Genomic DNA, 20,867 nt, shown 5'->3' with positions numbered 1-20,867 from the left:
TTTAGGAATTTTCTAGTTTATATATTTGTGGGTTTGGTCAATCTCTGTCATCAGTGCTGGTTGAGATTTATTTTGGGATACTTTCTTACGCATTTTTTGGATAAGACTCTGATCAAGCACTGCAGTATTGGAAAGTACTGAAGTTGGGTGATGAGTGATAACCAACAATGCATCAGCCTGTTTCTCAATATTGTCTGACTTCCCTGTTTTATCATATATAATGTAATATAACCATATCTTTAAATGTTTCTATTGCTTTGTATATTTATGATTCCATCAAATTCTATAGAATTGCACTCTGCTTCTTTGTCATTGTCTTTGTCATTGTCTTTGTTCAACAAATGCTCTGACATTAGGTTTAGCTCATAGGTCAGCCCTCAAAAAGAGCCCCTGTATGAACTTTTTACCAAGTTGGAATGTGACAATACTGATACACCAGGAAATACAGGAAATACATCTTTGCGTTTATTTCTTCTTCTTTCTGCAGTTGATTTTAAAGTATAATTAAACTGAAACCAAGCAGCAGTCCTTATCTGCTTCTATATGTAAGGAAGTTGAAATTCACAGTTCACTTCCTGTTCTAAAGGTTATTTCAAAGAGAGCTGACAGTGTAGACTGAGCAAAGGAAGCAATGCAAAGAGGAGAAAAGTCAATTTTATCCTTTGGGATTGTATTAATGACACTTCCTGATTCAGAGTGATTGATGAGGTTAACTGCTTAAATAAACTTTGCGTCCATGTTTATGAGAAGGTCTGCGATTTAATAATTCACAAATATAAACCCTTGTAAGGAGGATGTGAGTTAAATTCCAAGTTACTAGAATTGAAAAGAGATAAATGTGAAGAAAAAACATTCTTTGTCTTCTATTATTATTGACTACTATTATTGACTTACACTTCTGCTATCAGTCTTCATCAGTTAACTTCAATAATAGAACTAAAAAAAAATTTCTACTACTAGTATGTGATCAAGGATTCTTATCTTATATTTTATCTCATAGTATTTATATTGTACTGTACACAGTGCAACCAATCTGTGTATGCTTGTGTGCTTATGTTTGCTTAACATTCTATTTTGTTCTATTTTATACATTGTATCATATAATATTACCAAGATGTATCAGATTGTAGTCCATATGTAGTCTACCCTCTCCCAGACGACAGGGAATAAAGTACCAAGGTGGGCACCTCAGGGCTGGGTCAGCTAATGTTAGCTGCACAAGCTAATTAGCTAACGGCATCTAACATTACCATTAGCGTCAGTTACCTACTCTTAGTAACGAGTCCATCAAAAAGAAGAACTAATGAGTCTCAGCTTAGACTGATTGATGGGTGAATGTCATGATATTATTGGTTAAAATTTGTTGGTTGACACATATGGAAGCATGCGTCACATTCTTTTTTTTTGTCATGTATTGTTAACTAAAGGTACAATATGACTGGGGATATAATCTGAAAGAGTTAAAAAGGCTATTATTTAATAGCCTATTTGAAAAACACATTATTATTACATTATTATTACATCATTAACTTTATAAACATAAAATATACACATATTTCCATCCCTGCAATCAGAGCATATTAATCATAAAGAAAGTATGAACATCACAACTATGTGCTGCTTATTCTTATGAATGATTATGATTAACAGACATTTGTGGAAGCTTTTCTGTCAAAATAAAAGACTTTTGTTCTACCACACACTCTGAGACCGATTCAAAAACGAATCCAGGAGTTGAGAAAGCAGAAGCAGATGGATCTTAATATATCCCAATTTTGTCACCTTATAATTGTGTGTATGTGCATACTGTATATGTATATATATATACACATAGACGCATATACGGTATATTGTATTGCGTTGTAATGTATCATACATATTAAAATGGGTCTTGTTGCATAATATTGTTTGAATTGTATCATAGTGAATCATTTTGTATCTCATTGTATTATTGTATTATATTGCATCCTATCGCATCATCATATACAGAATGTATTTATTCATATATTAAGCTGCATCATATTATAAATATATATATATATATATATATATATATATCGTTCTATTGTAGGTATCATGACAGTTCATATTATATTGTTTTGTTTATATTATGTTCTGTATGTCGTGTTGTTGAACATGACACCATGTCAGTGACCCTACAGAACATTTTCACATCCACCTATTAAGACAAGAGAATTGTTTCTGTCTTCTTGTGAGTGTCACATGTCTGCCTCACTCTCCCATCAGCTTACACAACAGCTCCACTCACCCTCATCGCAATGTTATACCTTAAGGCAACACATATCTCCTTTCCTCCTCCCCTCTACGTTTTCCACTTTTGTCTGTCTCTGTCCGACCACAGCAATATCTGACATTATTCTGCTTTTCTGACCCCCTTTTTGCCATCTCCAACAATTACTGTTCTTTTTCTATTCAGCTCTGCCTCCCCCATTCACTGCAATTACCAATACACCATGCACATGTATTTCCTAGTGAAGATTCAGCTCTTGTTTTAATTAAACTATAACTCTGTGCTCTGCATGGATCGGTGATGAGCAGTAAAATAGTTATTCATTTATTGAACCTGCTCAATTGGCACGTTGCAGTGTCTCTGTAGCCATGAGGTTACTGTGAAAGGTCAACTGCCTCTGTGCACAGATCTTTATAATAAGAATGAGAGTGATTGTGCATTTAATGACACTCTGAATGACTCCAAGTCCAGTTTTAGTAATATCTTTGTAGATCAAGACATGGGTCAACTGGAGGGCTGTCTGAGGAATCAGGCACTGATCTGTAAGCTATGGCTACCATCACTCTGATTCATGATGTTGGGCCTGTTGTTACATGAAGGAACTCAAACTGAATACACACGAATACCTTTTATCTAAGTGTGTAAAAATGTTATCCAGCAGCACTTTAGTTTGTTGTAGATTCTCTACTAGCTTACTTTTTCCACTTTGTCCTCAAACAGCAATAGCTCAGTACTGTAGGCTACTGTAAAATGTCTAAGCAGACAAGCAGCGGGCCTTTCTCACAGCAGACATTTTGAGTTAATGCAGGGGTTCCCAAACTTTTAATTTAAAAGGAAAAACCTGAATGAATGAATGGAGAAACATGACAAATGCAGATGCTTTCACACAGGACCATGAGGGGTCATTGAATGGTTTGGTAAGAATGAAGTTGATGTGAATCAGTTGAATACTTCTGGGAGAATGGAGAGGGTTCCAGAGACTGGGAGGTTTGTGTTGGTTCCTTTAAATTGTCACCCATGTGTATAGCATAAAAGTAGCATAGCATTAAAATACATAAAAATGAGTGCACCAGTGCATGAGAGTGATACTAAGACAAACAAGGGTGAACTTGTGAGTCTGCCAGAGCCAGCCAGGAGTTCGGACCACAACAGGAAAAGCATTGTTTAGTTCAAACTGACGCAGTAATTACTTTTGAGAACCCTAATTTGATATCATTTTTGCATTTTCAGGCTAACTTACATGTTTGCCTCCAGATTTTAAAAGCGTTTTCACCCGGCTAAACAAATGTCAGACTAATAACTTATCTGACATCTGAAACATCTCAGCTCCATTACCTCATGGGTGTACCTGGGCTGCCTTCTGTAACAGGTCTGTGTCACAAGGCTGCACCTTATAGTCAGACTGACGAGCAGAAGCCCCGGCATCTACATGAAAGATGTGATGACATCTTGGATTATTTCACAGGAATCAGAATGAGAAAGTTGTCTTTCACTGCAGCTGACAGGAAGAGATATGATTCCTGATAAGTGTTCATGTCAATCCTGGTCCAGTATGCAACTTCTACAGTGTGATATAGAAACTTGAAGCCATCAGTGTGAACCTGCACTAAAATATATGTTTCTGAAAAAATATTTGGGGGAGAAATAGGAAACGCAGTAACAGAATCTGGATTCATATCTGATCAGCACTGCCTAGTTTGACAGTTTGATCTGAGTTTGGTGCGTTGAGCTAGACAGACTTAGTAAGAATGACCTGTCAATAAAAAGGTAGCCCCGCCCTAAAGCATACCCTGCTTTATGGTCTATTTTACTCTAAATGGAGCCATCATTTACTAAATGAACATCATGCTCTATGGAAGAAGACTGAAACTAGAGATTGAGACCAGAAACTCATAAGAAAACTGGTTAGTGAGCACATAAATCAAGCGAGAAGTAGGCTCATTTCCCCATAAGACTGCATGGCATCAGTGAGTTATCGCAGCCAATAGAGCAGCACCATGCTGGCCATTACATAGAAGGCTTAACAAGACACTTCTGCGTCAGCTTCACTTCACAGACCCAGAAGCTCTGTCCATTATATATACTGTCAGTGGTGCACATCCACAGAGAATGGACTTTACAATGAAGGAGGAGACATCTTGTGTCCAACAGGAAAACTTTAGAAATCAACAACATTTGCATATTCAGAGATTCTGTGATTTTTAATGAGGTAGAAAGAGTATATGACTTTTTAAGGATTACTCAAAATCTACCAAGAAACCACATGACAATAAATGAAATTTTTATTGCAGGGTTTCAAAGATGAAGCTCAGCTGCAGCCCAAGCTGGTACATTTCGGTGCATGCTCACACGCAGAGGAAGTAGTCAGGTTTTCTACGAAAAAAACAAAAATGTCTCAGAGTCAGAGGAGTGCCCGCCTTATTGAAATCCTTCAGCACACTTATGCAAAGCACTCGGGCGCAGGAGAAGAGTCTACGGGATCTCATTCATGTTTTATTTTGAGACCCAGGAAACACACAGTTGTCCTTATGACTGGCCTAATATGTCATGTATATCAAAGAAAAATGCTTTGGCTTAGTTTTCAATGCAAGAAGTTTTTTTAAAATGAATGAACATTGAATGGGGTTGTGTTCATAATCACTGCTTGTGAACTGAGGACAGACAAAATACAGAAAGTACAAGTGACAGCAATTATATGTGTCAAGCAAGCACAGAGCTTTTCTTGAAATGGATACAAGAGAACGATTTGAAGTCCGGTGACAAGTGCAGTCTATCAACGTGTGAGTGTGGCGTGTGGCTTTTTTCTTCTTCTTTTTTTTTAATTTGGTATTCAAACAGTGGGTTTCCTGTGCACTACGTCAGCAGTAAGGCTTTTACCATATAGGGATGCAACCGAGAGGAGGGTTAGTGGGCAAAGGGAAGAGAAAAGAAGAACTACCACGACTCACTTCTCAAGTCGCAACTTGTTGACAGCTGAATCAGTATGGAGGGAACACAGTTCAGCTCACAGTTCATAGCAACCACGCCAAGTTTCTCTTTTTATTGGAACATTGCGTATACATGGTCATATAACAGTGAGCCATGTGCATCACCTGGTTGTGTCTATACCTGCTTGAAACACCAGTGAGGCAGAAGAAATAGTGACAGATGATATAGACAAATTACAAACTGGTCTGATTACACCTATAGGTTTTCCAACTGTTAACATGTTTTCTGGTAGATGTAGATGTAATGTGTGAACGCTGTGGCCAACCCTTAAAGATGGCTGGCCACCCCAGAAGATGAACTGATTGATTCCCAGTGTGGTACCCTTTCACAGCTGTAAAATCCTGTCAAGCATTATAAACTACTGTGCAGTGTTTGGGAATCTGATAAGCAATCAGGTTTATGGATTCCATTTGTGGCCACTGTTCAGCACACAGATAACCTTGTCTGGTGTTATCAATTTGTTTGAAACCATTTATGGTCTGCATGAGTGTATAAAGGAAGTGAACACTCACTTGATTCATTCTGGGTGAGTGTAAACTGGAACTAGAAGCCACAGCAGCTGAATTTATGTGCAGTTCTTTCTGATACATTTGGACTCGCTTTCTCAGTTTCAGCAGATTGTAATGGAACAAAACAAAAAGTGTCTTATTTTGAATCCCTCTCCACATCAGCTGATTTAGTAAATTATGTGTTTTAATGAAACCAAGAACAAATGTGTTGCTTGTGCTAGAGATTATATTAAGTCCTTTCAAAATACTGCCAGTAGGCCTCTGTTTGAATTCAGGAAAAAATATAACGCTGAACTTTGCACACCTTGCATCATACTTAACTCTTTGCCCTCTAAATAATTCAGGTTAAACTTAATACCCGTTTTTTATTATTTACCTACAGGATATCCTCTATTTACATAAGAATTAAATGCTTCAGTGGCTGGCTAGGTCAACTTCATCCATTCATTCAGAATAATGTCCCAGCTATCAACTTTTTGAAAGACTTTTTACAGTGAATGCACTACACTTGGGTTAAGAAATTATTTTTTTAGCACTGTGGTTGATCTAATGTTGCACACACTGATTCATCATCCTGTTTACAACACTCTGTTTACTTGGTGTGGGGCAGATGGCTGCACGTCACCTACACGTTCAGCTGCGCCGACGTGGGTGCATCCCCTGTCCTACAAGACTTCATTACAATGCAACACACCCTCAGTTCAGTGCACTCACACAGTAAGACTCATGCCCTTAAAAGGCGTTTTTCAACTGCCTACTGTTTCTGCAGAGGGCTCTGGCTCTCTATGCTTGCTCCTGTGCGGACTCTACTGGTCAAAGATGGGATAGGACCATGAAATTGCATTTCCTCCTCATGCTGTTGTAAATTACTTGGCTTTTGTGCATTCTTACATGTAGTTTTTCTGTTTATAATTGGTCTGTTTACATCCATTTTGTCCCTTTTACTTTTACTATAAAAATGTATTTTATAATGTTATTTCAAATCTTTGACAATAACAGTGCTAGTACTTTAGTAACGAGTTGGAAACACAAGATTTGCCATTTTTATCATCTCTTAATCATAATTTCAAGTATTAATGCAAGACGCATCCATTTTGGCCGTTAAGATAAGATAAGATGTTCCTTATCTTTATTATTACCACATGCCATATATACTATATACTCATTGCTATGAGCCTGTTGTTACTGAGTATATGTTTTTAAAGATGGATGGCTGTCTTCACTGCACTTTGTGTTTTAATAATGCAGTATTATGGTGTTAGGTAGAAAGATACAGACAATTGATTTATATTTGTCAGTAATACAAACTGGGTCTTTATGCTATTAAAAAAAAACAATGAAACAAATAGGCTTGTGTATACAGCTTGGGTCTATAATCACAAATAAGCCAGGGAACCTAAAGGCAATAAAAAAATATAACATATAATACAATTTTAAAGATTACAGTGGTTGTAGATTTTAACAGCTGTTTGTTTGCACATTTAGATATAGAAGAAATATTTTTTATATGGACATTGAACTTTTACGTTTTGCTTCAAAAGTTGGATTTGTGAATATAGAATGTGGTCAAAATAATAAGCAAATTAGTGTTTTAGCTATAAATACTAAAAGAATACCGAGCCAGTGTGACGCTGAACATACCCCTGACAGCCAGTTCTCCCCGCCTCCTGACACCGCGGACCAATCACAATGAGACAGGTGAACATTTGGCTCATTTGATTGGCTGCCATGAGCGTCATCTTTATCATCACCAGGAAGTTTACATTTCGCTGTTACTACAGTAGCTGCAGGATGGAAAGCTTAGCTGCTCTTCTTTAAAAGGTCAGCGGCACACAGTCATATTTAGTGCTCGTTTTGAAGTTACCTAGCTTTGAGAACATCATGCACGCATATATTCACCTTAAGTATTTCGTTTATAATCATTTATGGGATACGAGTGAAGTAATGCTGTGCTAGCTAGCGTGAGCTAACCATCCAACGTCCAAGATAAAAAGCTGTATTATTAAATACTGATTTTAATGTTTCATCTATCACTATATCACTATATATCATTCTACATGGCATATAACATGACTGTTAAGTCATTTAACGAAACATAGGAAACAGAAACACATATCATTTAAAACAATCAGTTTAATATCCCATATTGTTCCAACGTTATGTCCTATATATCTTTTGGTCGTGAAAGACTATGAAAGTTGTTGTTTTGCTGCAGTGGAATCGATCCATACCAAACCATGCATTTGTTATTGCTTTATTTGTGATGTATCCATACAGTATTTTGTATATGGATCAGCCCTAAAATTGATAAATTATGGCTGTAATATTATAGAATTACATTATTATTATTCTATTATATTTTTATTGTAACAAGTGAGCTGAAGCACACAGACAGTGAAACAGATGCTGAAGCTTTGGTTCCTAATCTGTGGGTTGGGACCATCTAGGGGGTCAGAAGATACTTCTAAGGGGGTCACAAGAATTAAAAAGAAAAAAGAGACATTGATACACAAAATTATACACAAAAAATATATAAATTAATTGATTAAAGGGGTAGTATACAGCTTTCAGACTAAATGTTGCACTAGAGCGCCAGACCAAAATAAATGCGAGTGCTATGGCTGACCAGACTTCCATGGCAAAACACTCATTTTATCTTCCAGATCATAAAACACACTTAATTCAAATTTGACAGAAAAACAATACAACTCACCAAAACCTAGGGATGCACGATAATTATCAGGACAGATAAATTATTGGCCAATAATGGGGAATTTACATTATTACAAATTTTTGGGGATAATTAAATTACAGCCGATAAATTATTGGTTTATGTTAATAATCATTTTGATTCATCATCAATTATTTGGAATTTGAAATTTGAAAAAATAAAAAAACATTTGATGGATCAGAATTGTTGTTTTTGTTGCATTAACAATAGTGATGTCCGATTTGATCAGAGCAGAGCTATGGAATATTAAATCATCCATCTTTGCTCACTACATCTTAGCCTTTCTTACCCTCAGGTGTGTAAAAACTGCAGGTTATGAACTTCTTTTTAAAATACAAAAATGCGAAATCATAGGTTATCTTATCGGTATCGGCCACGAGGAGCAGGTAATTATCGGTTATCGTATGGGCTGAAATAAAATTCCCATCGTGCAACCATACCAAAACCACCTCTGTAAGTCTTTCTACTGTTCCAACAATCACCAACACTAACACAGCTAGATGAGAAAATACCTACGAAATAGTCATGTAAATTAATTAATTAACAGCAACAGAATGGGTGTAAGAAAATATAGAAAAATATTGTGTTTAAACCCCCAACTGCTAGAAAGCAATGTTATAAACAAACTGAGGGCTGTGATGTTGGATGTTACAGTGACTGTTATAAATACATATACAGATCCCACTGCTCTGGTTGTAAATTGCAATATATATTGTCTAGTTTAAAGTATCGCAGTATATTAAACCATAACCCCTGTACCATGATACATATTGTATCGCCAGATTCTTGCCAATACATAGCCCTAACTAACAGATTGTAATTCTAAGTGTCTGACAACATTATGGAAAGGATCCCTCTAGCAATAGACTTTTTGTTTAACTAGAAACAGCTTTTATATCGCTATCACTATGCCATGTCATATAACCTTGCAGTTAATTGTAAAACACACTTAATTCAAAACAGATGCAAAATGAAACTTACCAAAACCATCTTCATTAGTTTTTCCACAGTTTTTCTAACAATCTCCAGCTCTGGGTTGGTCAAAATAAATCCTTAATCCACTTACGAAGACGAGGAAAACAGCAGCTTCAGTCTCAAAAAGCCAACCGTTGCACACAGAGAGACTCACATGCACTAACTCCCCTATATCTTTACACAGCAAATAGTTGTTTGCTGCTATAGGATGTTCTAAATCTCATATATATGACCTTGAAAATATTTGTCCTACTTTTAAATACTGACAATCTTTCCCCCTTCATCTATAGTCAAACTATTGGAGAAGATAAGTTCACACTAAGGCAATAACCCATTATGAGGGATCACAAGTAGATATTGCTTTATTTTAAGGAGTGATATGCCAGTAAGGGAACCATTTATAGACACTGAATAATGAATAAATAAAAGATGACAGGAAACTTTGAGAACTTTTACTTCTGCAATTGCTAAATTCAGTTGGAACTAATATGATTAAAATATGTCAAGCTTTTAATGGCCTACAAAGAGTGTTAAACTCCAAAACTGATCGTTATACCATCATTTTAAGTTCTCCCAATATAAAATCCATTATAAGTAGCCACATCTTATTAAGAAACAATACGATATATTAATATACCGTCTGAAATCAATACGTCACAGTATGTCTTCTGTTTAGGGTGGATTTTTCCTTTAATTGTACCCAACTAAACATAATGACCTTGATGTGTGTGTTCTGCTTTGTGTTGGGTTGCAGAACACCATGGGTAATACAGAGTGTGTGGTGGCGCAGAAGCGGCTGGCCCGCTTCCGTCCCGAGGAGCGGTCCGCGGTTGAGGGGGTCTTCGACAGGCTCCAGGGCGGTGCTGGGGGCCCTTCAGGAGCCTCAGGGAAAACATCGGCAGGGAAGACTCTAACACTTGAGATGCTGCAGGTATAACTAGTATATAGACTGTATACAGGTGTCATTCTAACAGTTTAGCAGCTATGAGACATTAATACTCAATGCACAACCAGATTCAACTATTTTCACTCAGAAATATGCTTTGTTTCTTAGACTCTGACTGTATTTTATGCTCTTGTTTCACTGAGCACGTCCCTCTGTCCTGTATATTCTACCAGTACATCCGTCAGGGAAAGGCAGCGTCTGCCAGTTTGTTTAACTCCTCTTTTTGTCTCGCTCAGTCCTCGATGGGCAGCCTGGCACCAGACTCCATGGTGAGGAGGGTCTACCAGTGCATGTGTGGTATCGACCCTGGACTGGCGGCGCCCGCGGCCTCTGTGAAGTCCAGCACCTCCACTTCCACTTCCACCTCTGGAGTAGGTCGAGAGCAATTGGTCATCTTCCTAGCGGACACCCTGCGAGGTACTGCGGAAGAACGGGCTCCTCTAGTCCTGGCCATGTCTCAGCATGGAGGGGGTCCAGCAGCGGTTGTCACATGTGAGCAGGTAGCAGAGGTGAGTAGAGGGAAATTGGAATACTGTATCAGTTTATGTGGATTTTCTCTTCTACTACTTGTCACAACCCTTTTTTCCCTTTCACCTCTGCTTCTTCCGTCTCTCCTTTCTGACACCCTACTCTGGCTCTTTTCCCTTTCTCCATAGTTCCTTAAGGACCTGATTTCGGCTGTAGTTCAGATTCTGGTCCACAGAGGGCGTCTGCAGGGCTGGAAGCCAGAGAGAATGGGTGATGGCTCCCTGGGTGTTAAACTCCTGGCTGAGCAGATGTGTTCTGAACTCAAACCCTCAGGTAAACAGGTGATTCGAAGGTTTTTTAGTATATTTATAGTAAGGAAATGTGACTATTGACTCTCCTCTCCTCCCCTCTCCTCTCCTCCCCTCCCCTCTCCTCTCCTCCCCCCTCCTCTCCTCTCCTTGTTTTACTCCTCAGATCAGGGAGGTTGTGATGTTTCCTGTCTGGAGGACTGGGTCTTTAGGGTGTCCCAGGTATCTTTGTACCTGGAGATGCTGGTAGCTGAGGGCCTAAACTTGTCCCTGAGCGGCCGGCCGGCCCCCACCCTGCTACCCCCCTGCAGGGAGGCGCCCTGGAAAGAGCTGATGTGTCTGCTGGATCTTCCCACTCTCATGTTTCTGGCACCGCAGGTCAGAATACAACTGTATTTCACTGTATTTAGACATTTGCTATAGCGCCACCATCAGGAGAACTGTCCCCATGTTTCAGTAGACACATACTAAAACGTACTGCTGTGCAATTTTTTTGACTTTTTTATTGAAGACAGTTTCAGTTGCAAGAAGAAAGAAAGAAAAACAGTCAGAAAGAAAGAGAGAAGCAAGAAAAAAATAAACAGCAATACCAAAAGGCTTGCGGTCCAAAATGCTCAGTGGTCTTATAATACTGCTCCCTGCCTACCCCATTACTGACACAAAAAGCATGTGTTACCACTACCTCACATACTGAGCAGATATTTATAAGCTCCTCTTACAGACTTCTTTAGATGAGTAAGTGTTTCATGTTTGATTTGATTAAAAAGCATTTGAACATGGAGGAATAATGAACAAGTATCTAAGTAGGCTTGTGTATTGGCAAGGATATGGCGATGCGATTCAATATATGGCCATATATTGCAATTTTGGAAAACACCACCATATGCATAAAGTCAAAAAGTGTTTTTTTTTATTCAACCAGAACAGTGGGATCTGCATTTGTATATATTACAGTCCCTGTAACATCCAACATCATATCCCTCAGTTTACTTTTACACGTTTACAGCCCTGCTATCAAATGGGTTGGGGTTTTAAACACAAAAATTGATACAGTGTTTTATTTCGGCTGTGTGGATTCATCCTGCTTTGTGTCGGCTCAGGCTGTTGGTGGCGGCACGATGATGTGGGAAATATTTTCTTGACACCTGAAATTAACTGAGCATCGTTTAAATGCCCCAGTCATCAGCAATAAATCAGAAAGAATTACGTTAAAGTTTTGCTGTCCAGCCAAATTATTTGTAGGCAGAATGTTGTATGTGTGGCAGTTCTTTGTTTAAGTCATTTCTCTTCATAAAAATGTTAAAAAATTGGAGTGTTAAAAACTTGACCTTTGACCCTTATTCGGAATTTAAGGTACTCCGCCTTTGCAATGTCTGCACAATAATAAGGGGTCCTGCCAAGGCATTAACTTCAATTTAATTGATCACTATCTGAAATGATTCTATATCATTTATTTATATAAAAAATATATATTTGAAGGTCACGAAGGTGCATTACCAACTCAGTAGTAGTGAACTACATGTAATTAAACTAGTAGTGGCTGCGTAACGAGGCAGCACCGGGCCCCAATGCAAGATGATTAAAGTGGGCCTTCCTATTACAATCAGACACGATGATGTAATGTCAGTGGAAAATTAAAGAAGTGAATACAGCTGCACAGCTGACACCTAAATTAAATGAAAACAGATAGCCGTGCTATAGAACAGTGGTTCCAAACCTTTTTCATTGAATAAACTGATGACCTCTGATAAACTATGAACCCAAACAGTGGATGCAATTACAGCAGGACATTTGTGAATATTTTTTTTATTTCCTGTAAATATTTTTGTTTTCCTGATTTTTTTAGTAACTTATACAATTCTTCATCTGTATTATGTATTTTCTTTTCTTTTTTTGTTTGTTTTAACAATCATATATGCTTCATAGGCTTTTTTTTCAACAAATAGTGTTTTCTTCTCCCTTTTCTAATGCCGGGTGAGGTTGTTCAGCAGAAACTGAAAGTGATAGCTTGTGTTCAGGGTCTTAAATAATAATCTAAATATAAAAAAAAGAATTCATTTAGTTGTCTTTATAGAGATTAAAACGCACCTCACACATATGAAACCATGATCCCATTAGTGACGAAACACAGGGACACATGAAAAATGATGATCAGTGACGTTGCACCACATTGATATTACTGACAAAAGGTTTCATGCATTTCAGGCATTATAAACACAAAACACAACTGTGTAGATTGATTATTATACAATCAGGGGGTTAGCTCACTGACTACTATCGCATATTTTGATTGATTGAATTGTAAATTGATTGGCATATGATGTCGGTTCAACTAATGTCAGTCAAGATTATAGCAGAGGTGCAGATACTAGTGGTCTGTTATGGGCCCTGGACTGCTGTGGGCCCGTATGCTACTGCATAGTATTTGCTGTATCTTTCTGGTAGGTCAAATACATTCATATTTGAATAGTGATCCAAGTAACGTCACTTTGATCTACAGATTTTCTCTAAAAAACAACAAAATTGACTCAAGACATTTGTCCACATGAAAAAAGATCTTTAATGTTCCAAATATGACAATAACTCACTTTAGACCAGAATTTTTCCTTTCCTCCCTTTGCCTTTGCATGGCAGTGTATGTTTTATTTGTATAACAGGAACCAAAAGCACAGAGAGTCAGGTAGAATGGTATGAACTAGAAACCCAGTAAATCTGGTGGAAAAAGGAAGAACAGGTTTTTCCATCATATATGTTGAGCAGTATTGTGATCAGTTCCACCTGCCTTATTGTCATCTAGTTTTATTATAGCTTCAGGCAGGTCATCTCGTCACTATGATGCCCTCAAACACGTCATAAAACACAAACCATTGGCTATGCACATAATTAATCAAGTCATAATATAAATGTTTCTCCCATAACTTGACAATGGTTGTGCCGCCAACATCATTATTATCAGATGAAACGTACATACCATGTTTGTGACTCATTTTTATTAAGACCAGTTACAGTAAGCCCTACCCCTGTTACCTTCAGAGTCACTGGTTGCTGGCCTGTCATAAATCTTCACGTTAAGCAGGGCAGCGTGATCCAGTATGACACTTTGTCTGAGGTATTACTTGAGAGTTTTGTTAAATTTGGTTTGTTTATGTTTGTTATTGTGAAATATTACCTGAAAGCTGTCTGCCTATGTTTGAAAGAAAGTAAAAAGCACACAGCAGCGGCTGTCTAGATCAGACATCCCACAATGTTTCACAATAAAAGACAAAAGGCAGACATCGTCCAGTATAAGTCCAGTATATTCTGCTGTAACTTGTTGGTTAATATCGATAATTCAGTTAGTTTGATAATGAATTTACCGTTGATTAATCTGTTAAATTAATGATAAGGAATGGGTCATGTAAATGATCACTTTTAATACATGCTGGCTGATTAGACCTCTCCTGCAGCGGTCTGTGGGGGCTAGCTGGCTAACAACCCCACAGCTTCTTAATTCTGAAAACATTGGAGTACATTTCCAATTCCCCTTTACCCTTTCTAATCTTTATGAAATTGTATGCCGTTTGGTTATCTCACTTAATTGCGAGCACAGCACTGCCTAACTCCATCCCAAGTAGAGTCCTAATCAGCCAGAATACCTGAAAACACATGCAGGTATGGAACGAAATAACCCAGTACAAAGTAGTATGGAAACTTCTCCAGTCAAATGATACCTGCATTCAATCTTTTTGTACCCAGATCGAGAAAAAAAATACTATTTATATGGTATATATTTGCTCGCAGCCAATCACTGCAAAATGCAACGTGTGAATGGCCCATTGCAGCAGCTACACTTAGCAACAAGCAGCTACAGTCTGTGGTGGTGAAGTGGAAGTGAAGGAGTATTTGACGGAGTTAGCAGTTCAGCATGCCAAGATGGCTGTGGGGAGGAGCAGTGGCATTTTACGCAACTGAATGCTTCCATTCACATTTTGGGTATATAATTAAGCAGAAGAAAAAAGCATCGAATGAAGTACTCTATTGGTAGCCCTTTCAGGGTACTGGTATTAGTACTACAATTGTAATTTTTTAAGCAATACTATTATATTATTTAAAAACTCTCTGTTCATCTCTCCAGTTGCCAGACAGCTATAGCGCCCCCTGGAGACTCATGTTTTCCACGCGGCTGCATGGGGAGAGCTTCACCAGGATGGTGGCTGGACTAATGAAGCGTGGGCCCACCCTGCTGCTTATCAGAGACACAAAGGGACATGTTTTTGGGGGCTTCGCCTCCCATGCCTGGGAGGTCAAACCCCAGTTCCAGGGTGAGAGATGGGACTAGCTCTTTCATGTTGTATGACTTATAGACCTAATTTGCTATTTGATGGATGCCATCTCTAGTTTATCAGCTGCCTTCAATGATTCTCCAGAACACACACTAACATTAGCCTACATGACTTGCATTTTAGCAAGTCAATCAATGCTGCACGCATTTGAAATTCTATGCTAGGTGCTAAATGTATATCAATAATAATATACAATGTTATAGTGTAGTTTTAGTTTTGATTATTGTCATTATTGGTATAACTAATGAGATAGGCTTCCTTTAGCACAACATGTAACCAGTGACAGCTGGAGCCGTGGAGCTACCATAGTATATTAGCAACTAAAAGTGAAGACTGCGTTAGCCTTAGGGTTAAGCTTTGTACATTCAGCTTTGGCTTGAAGTGTCATCATTGTATCTTTCCTATAGAGTGCTACAGGGAGGACATATTTTATGTTCCATAACAAAAATCACTGGGTTTATTTTTAGGCATCTAGCCAAAAACCTGTTGACTTTGACACGAGGGAACTTCAGTTCCGGGTTTTAGGATTACATTTAGGTGCATCAGTAAACAAGCGTGCATATCATCAGTGCACTGGAACTGAAACATGAGAAATGAAGAATAAAGACTACATTTTCATGTATCCAACATTTCTGTAATACTCTGATTGTGTGGCATCACTAAAACTGATCTTTGTGCTAACAACAATATTGTAGATCACCAATGTACCTTAGGTCAGTGGTACTCAAATGGCCCCCCTCCATAAGATTCTTTTCAAGGCACCCCACTTTTAGCAGGCAGGTTCAATTGTATCAGACTGTAGGATAACAGATAACCTTTAATTTTGTGCTGTCTTTGTAAAAGTAAACAAATAAAAATCAAATAAAGGCTGTATTTAAGCTGTATTAAAGTTACATTTTTCCATTGCATGCTATGGTCATGATTTGCCATCGGTAACGAGTAACTGCTTATTATTTTTGCTTATTTTGATACATTTAAAAATCCAAACATAAAAATGTAGTTCATGTAAATGCTACCTTATTCTTCAATGTTGGAAAAAATCCAACCGCCGGGGTGCTGCAGTAGCCACTTTGGGAACTACTGCCTGAGGTATTAAGACTTACGGCTGATTTAAAATGTAACAGCAGTTGAACTGGTCGTGAAACTGTTGATTCAGTTCTGCTGAATGAAGAACAGGGAGATTTGTCCAAATAACTCGTATCACATGATGACAAAGCTTCACAGACTCCACATTGGAATAAATGTGTTGTCTCAAACAGATAACAGGGAATCCACAGTGTTGTACAGTACTGTCCTGTTGGCATGGGCCACACCACAGATGAAGACTAATATTAAAGCGCTGATAAAAGAGACACATTGAGGAAGTAATACTACTTGTTTGAATAGTGTGGGCTGTCACTTGATTTTTCACTCAGATCTTCATCATTTGTATATTTGTGTGTGTGCAGGTGACTCCAGATGCTTCCTGTTCACTGTGTTCCCCAGACTGAGAGTTTATACAGCAACAGGATACAACCAACACTTCATGTACCTCAACCAGAATCAGCAGACCATGCCCAACGGACTGGTGAGACCACACTAGTTCAGCAGAGGGGAACTTTAAGTCCACATAGATAAAATTAAATTTCCACATAGAGCTTAAATAGGGTTGATAGGGGTGCATCATTATAGTACAATGACATTATAGTAATAAAAAATATGTAACAAGTCTATTTAGTTTTTAATTTCTTATATACAGTATTGTTTATATTATTTAGAGGCCCTAATTTCCAGTGAACAAACAAGGTACTGTTTGACCAATTAGTGTTGCAATAATCATCTAAAACAGCACCATACAGCTAGCCGGTCTTCTTCTTAGAAGTTGGTGGAGACCAAAACAGAGCTAAAAAACCCTAAAAACAGACTTATCACAACTCTTATTACATGCGTGTCTTCATTCTTTTCGTGTCTCTTATTTCATATGGTCATATTTTCCGGTCCTCATCAGGGCATGGGTGGTCAGCACGGCTACTTTGGTCTGTGGCTGGACAGTGAATTTGGCCATGGTCACAGCCGTGCGCGGCCCAAGTGCACCACCTACGGTAGTCCTCAGCTCTCTGGAGAGGAAGACTTCACCCTGGACTCAATGGAAGTGTGGGTGGTCGGAAAACCCCCAGAACCAGAGGAGGTCAGAGTACTTGCTCTTCTATTCTCTCTGGCTTTTTAAAAAACTTTATTTGATAGCTGACAATAGAGGCAGACAGGAAACAAGAGGAGAGGAGAGTACGACATGCAGCAAAGGTCCCTGGCTGCAGTCAAACCCCGTACATTGAAGTTATGTGGTATGCTAACTATTCAGCAAGATACCTATCCCAATTCTCTATGTATTCTGAGGATGTCAAGGAAGATCCATGTTGTTTTCCAATACGATCTTGCTTGATATAATTCAACACATTACACAGGGAGAAACTCACAACCACAGGCTCAAACTGTATACAAGTGGCTAGTGCTGCTACAGTGGGGTACACACACGAAGAAAACAGCACGGCCATCTGCTGGGTAGTCAGACACTCACAGGATCTGGAGGAGCTGTGGGAATGAAAGGGAAAGACAGACAGATGTAGGTGCAGCCACAGGCGGAGCATTTTTATGCCTTTTCTGTAGTATACAGGCTGGAGTAAGTCTTTCAGGTCTTAATCTTTTTTTTAAATATTAAATGATGCTGCATTCAAGTGCTCCATTAGAGGGTGTTTGAAATACACTGAAAGCCACTACAAAGGACCATTCTTAAGTCCGACCCCTTTTTGCTCTGTGCTCCAGTAACAGTGGAGCAAGCCATTATCAGAAACTCAGTCAGCTTACCTCTTTTCTGTACCATATGCTATGCGTTAGGCTCGTCTATATTGAAAAGAAAACCACCTTTTGAAGATGGTTAAAGGACCAGTGTGTCAGATTTATTGGCATTTAGCTACTGTAGAAACATGGTGGTCCAACATGGCAGCCTCCGTAGAAGAAGACCTGCTCCCTAAGTGTAACATGCCATTCTAAAGGTAACAAAAACACAACGATTCCTATATTCAGGTGACTATACACTAATAAAAACATACCATGAATATTATTTCTATTTTCTTGCCAATTAGATCCTCCTAAATGGTACACACATCCTGTTAAGAGATAAAAACGACATAAGGTCACATTTTTAGAGTTAGCTAATGTTAGCAAAACAATAGCAAACTAATGATTGATGTAAATTAGCTAGATAATTAGCAATCATTTTGCTAACATTGACTTTGTGATTTAACTAGCAAGCTAACAATTAATGTAGATTAGCTAGCTAGTTAGCTAGCGTTTGTTAAAATTCGCTCACTTAAAATGTGACTATATGTCGCTTTTATCTTTTAACCATCTTCAAAATGTGGTTGTGTTTTCAACATAGTTTAGCCTTGCACATAACATATCTAAGTACAGGAAAGGAGAAAGCTGACAAAGGTTCTGTCTGAGACTTGCTCTACTGTTATTGGAGCACAGAGCAAAAAGGGGCGGGACCTAGGAAGGGTCAATTATAACAAAATTTGACACCCGTTTTTTTTTAGAATTTGGTCAAAGGATGAATGCATGCGCATCAGGCATCAGGCATGTAATTAGCTGTACCAACTGTACCACAAATAGAGAACCTCATTTGCATCCTAGCTTTTTTACATAATACAGCTGTTTCCTTTATAATATGAAGAAATAAAGCCATGATATTTCTGTATGTTTTGTGTTTCAGGGTGAGGAGGGGGAGGGCAAGAGGAGCGTCCTGGATGTAGATCCAGAGGTCCAGGCGATGATGGAGATGGCAGGGAAGACTCTGCACAGTCAGGGCCTCAGGGAGCCAGAGGAGGACCAGGAGCAGTGAGGGGCAACAACGGACATACAAAACGCTATTACCTTATTGAGGCTCCCGGTCTGCGGGGTACTGACACAAGCTGGGATTTTATCATCTGACATAGCTGAGTGACTTTCAGACATGTCTCTAATACAAAGTGATATCAGGTTTCTCTTAATGACACACAACAATACAGCCATGCTCATGTCTACACAGATCAGATCGTAAAGATGGTGCTGGCTATGGAAGACACAACATAAACCAGACTAACAAAGCCTAAACTAGGTCTAAAGGCAGCTCATAAGTGCTCTTTACAGTCTGATTGGACCCTTTCTCTCACACCCACACACACACATACAAAGTGATAAATGTTTCATGGGTGTGTTCACACTTTAAATCAAGCGGCACTGGTGATAGGAGAAAACTTTTTTTTTAATGATTTTTCAAGAAATAACACACAGGGAAATCAGCCTCTTTGTCAGTCGGTAGCCTCAGTCAACCAGAATGCAATGCATCCAAATCATCACTATTGAAATCACTCACTGAATTATTAGGTTGAGGAAAGGGAGCACAACAGAACAGTAAGCTACACCATTAATAGTTATGTATAACAGTAAAATAAAACACAGAATTATCCTGAAGGTCCTCTTAAACTCATTTCAGAAAAGTATAACTGTGAATTGCTGTGTGACAAGTTATTTTATTGCTACAGTATTGATAAACCCTCAGGTTTAGGGCACATAATCTGACATGAGCCTGTTTCCGTCTCTGTAGCTGCTTCAGCGTCTGAGCCATCACATTTATGTGTGATCCTTCGTAAGTGGTTTACCATTCAGGGAATTTCTCGAATACAAGAGGATACAAGAGGAAAAAACGTCTTGAGTCCGAGACCGAGACTGGACTTGAGTACTACAGCACTGCATTCTAATACTGTTTGGTTCAAGTTCCATTGAAGCCTATGGGAGATGCACAGAGAAGCACACTAAAACATATCTACATCATATGACCTTTGATGCGTTTGAAGAAATGCCTCTACTAAGAAGAACACATTTCTGCATTTGTTTATTCACCCTGGTTAGCTGGTTATCGGTATACTTCACTAGGTATTTGCATGGCGAGTCAAATTAAAGATACAACAGATACAACAGCCATGTTGAACCACAATGTTTCTACTGTAGCCCAAAAGGGACAAATTAAATACAGATCACCGTTGTTTCCCCTGTATGCTTTGAAATGGAGGATGAAGAGAGTGAGTTGCAATCTGCAACTACACTGCCAGATGCCACTAAATCCTACACACTGGTCCTTTAAACTGCTTTCATAAGGGTCTTAAAAAGGTCTCAAAAAGTCTCAAATTGAACCATTTGAAACCTGCAGAAACCCTGAATATAGTGTTTGAAGTTGATTTTCTGTGTGTGTGTGTGTGTAGTAATAATAATAATAATAATAATAATACATTTTATTTAAAGGCGCCTCTCTGGGCACTCGAGGAACACTGTACAATACATAAAATAAGCAGTAA

At 38.5% G+C, this 20,867-nt stretch overlaps 1 protein-coding gene across 1 annotated transcript; it reads left to right on the top strand.

The window, feature by feature from the left end:
* The first annotated feature begins 7,506 nt into the window (after nt 1-7,506).
* On the top strand, nt 7,507-20,557 carry meak7 (MTOR associated protein, eak-7 homolog). The gene is made up of 9 exons (XM_035664582.1): nt 7,507-7,569; nt 10,209-10,385; nt 10,637-10,909; nt 11,057-11,201; nt 11,343-11,554; nt 15,291-15,477; nt 16,947-17,065; nt 17,486-17,665; nt 19,247-20,557. The coding sequence occupies exons 2-9, from the start codon at nt 10,215-10,217 to the stop codon at nt 19,373-19,375; spliced, it is 1,416 nt and encodes a 471-aa protein (XP_035520475.1). The 5' UTR covers nt 7,507-7,569; nt 10,209-10,214; the 3' UTR covers nt 19,376-20,557.
* Nucleotides 20,558-20,867: the final 310 nt, after the last annotated feature.

This window comes from Morone saxatilis, unplaced genomic scaffold (genome assembly GCF_004916995.1).
Source record: "Morone saxatilis isolate NCDOM2014 unplaced genomic scaffold, NCSU_SB_2.0 Contig2, whole genome shotgun sequence".
In the NCBI taxonomy this organism is placed as follows: Eukaryota; Metazoa; Chordata; class Actinopteri; family Moronidae; genus Morone; species Morone saxatilis.
Note: the sequence above shows the minus strand (reverse complement) of the source record. Positions and strands in the feature narration are given on the sequence as shown.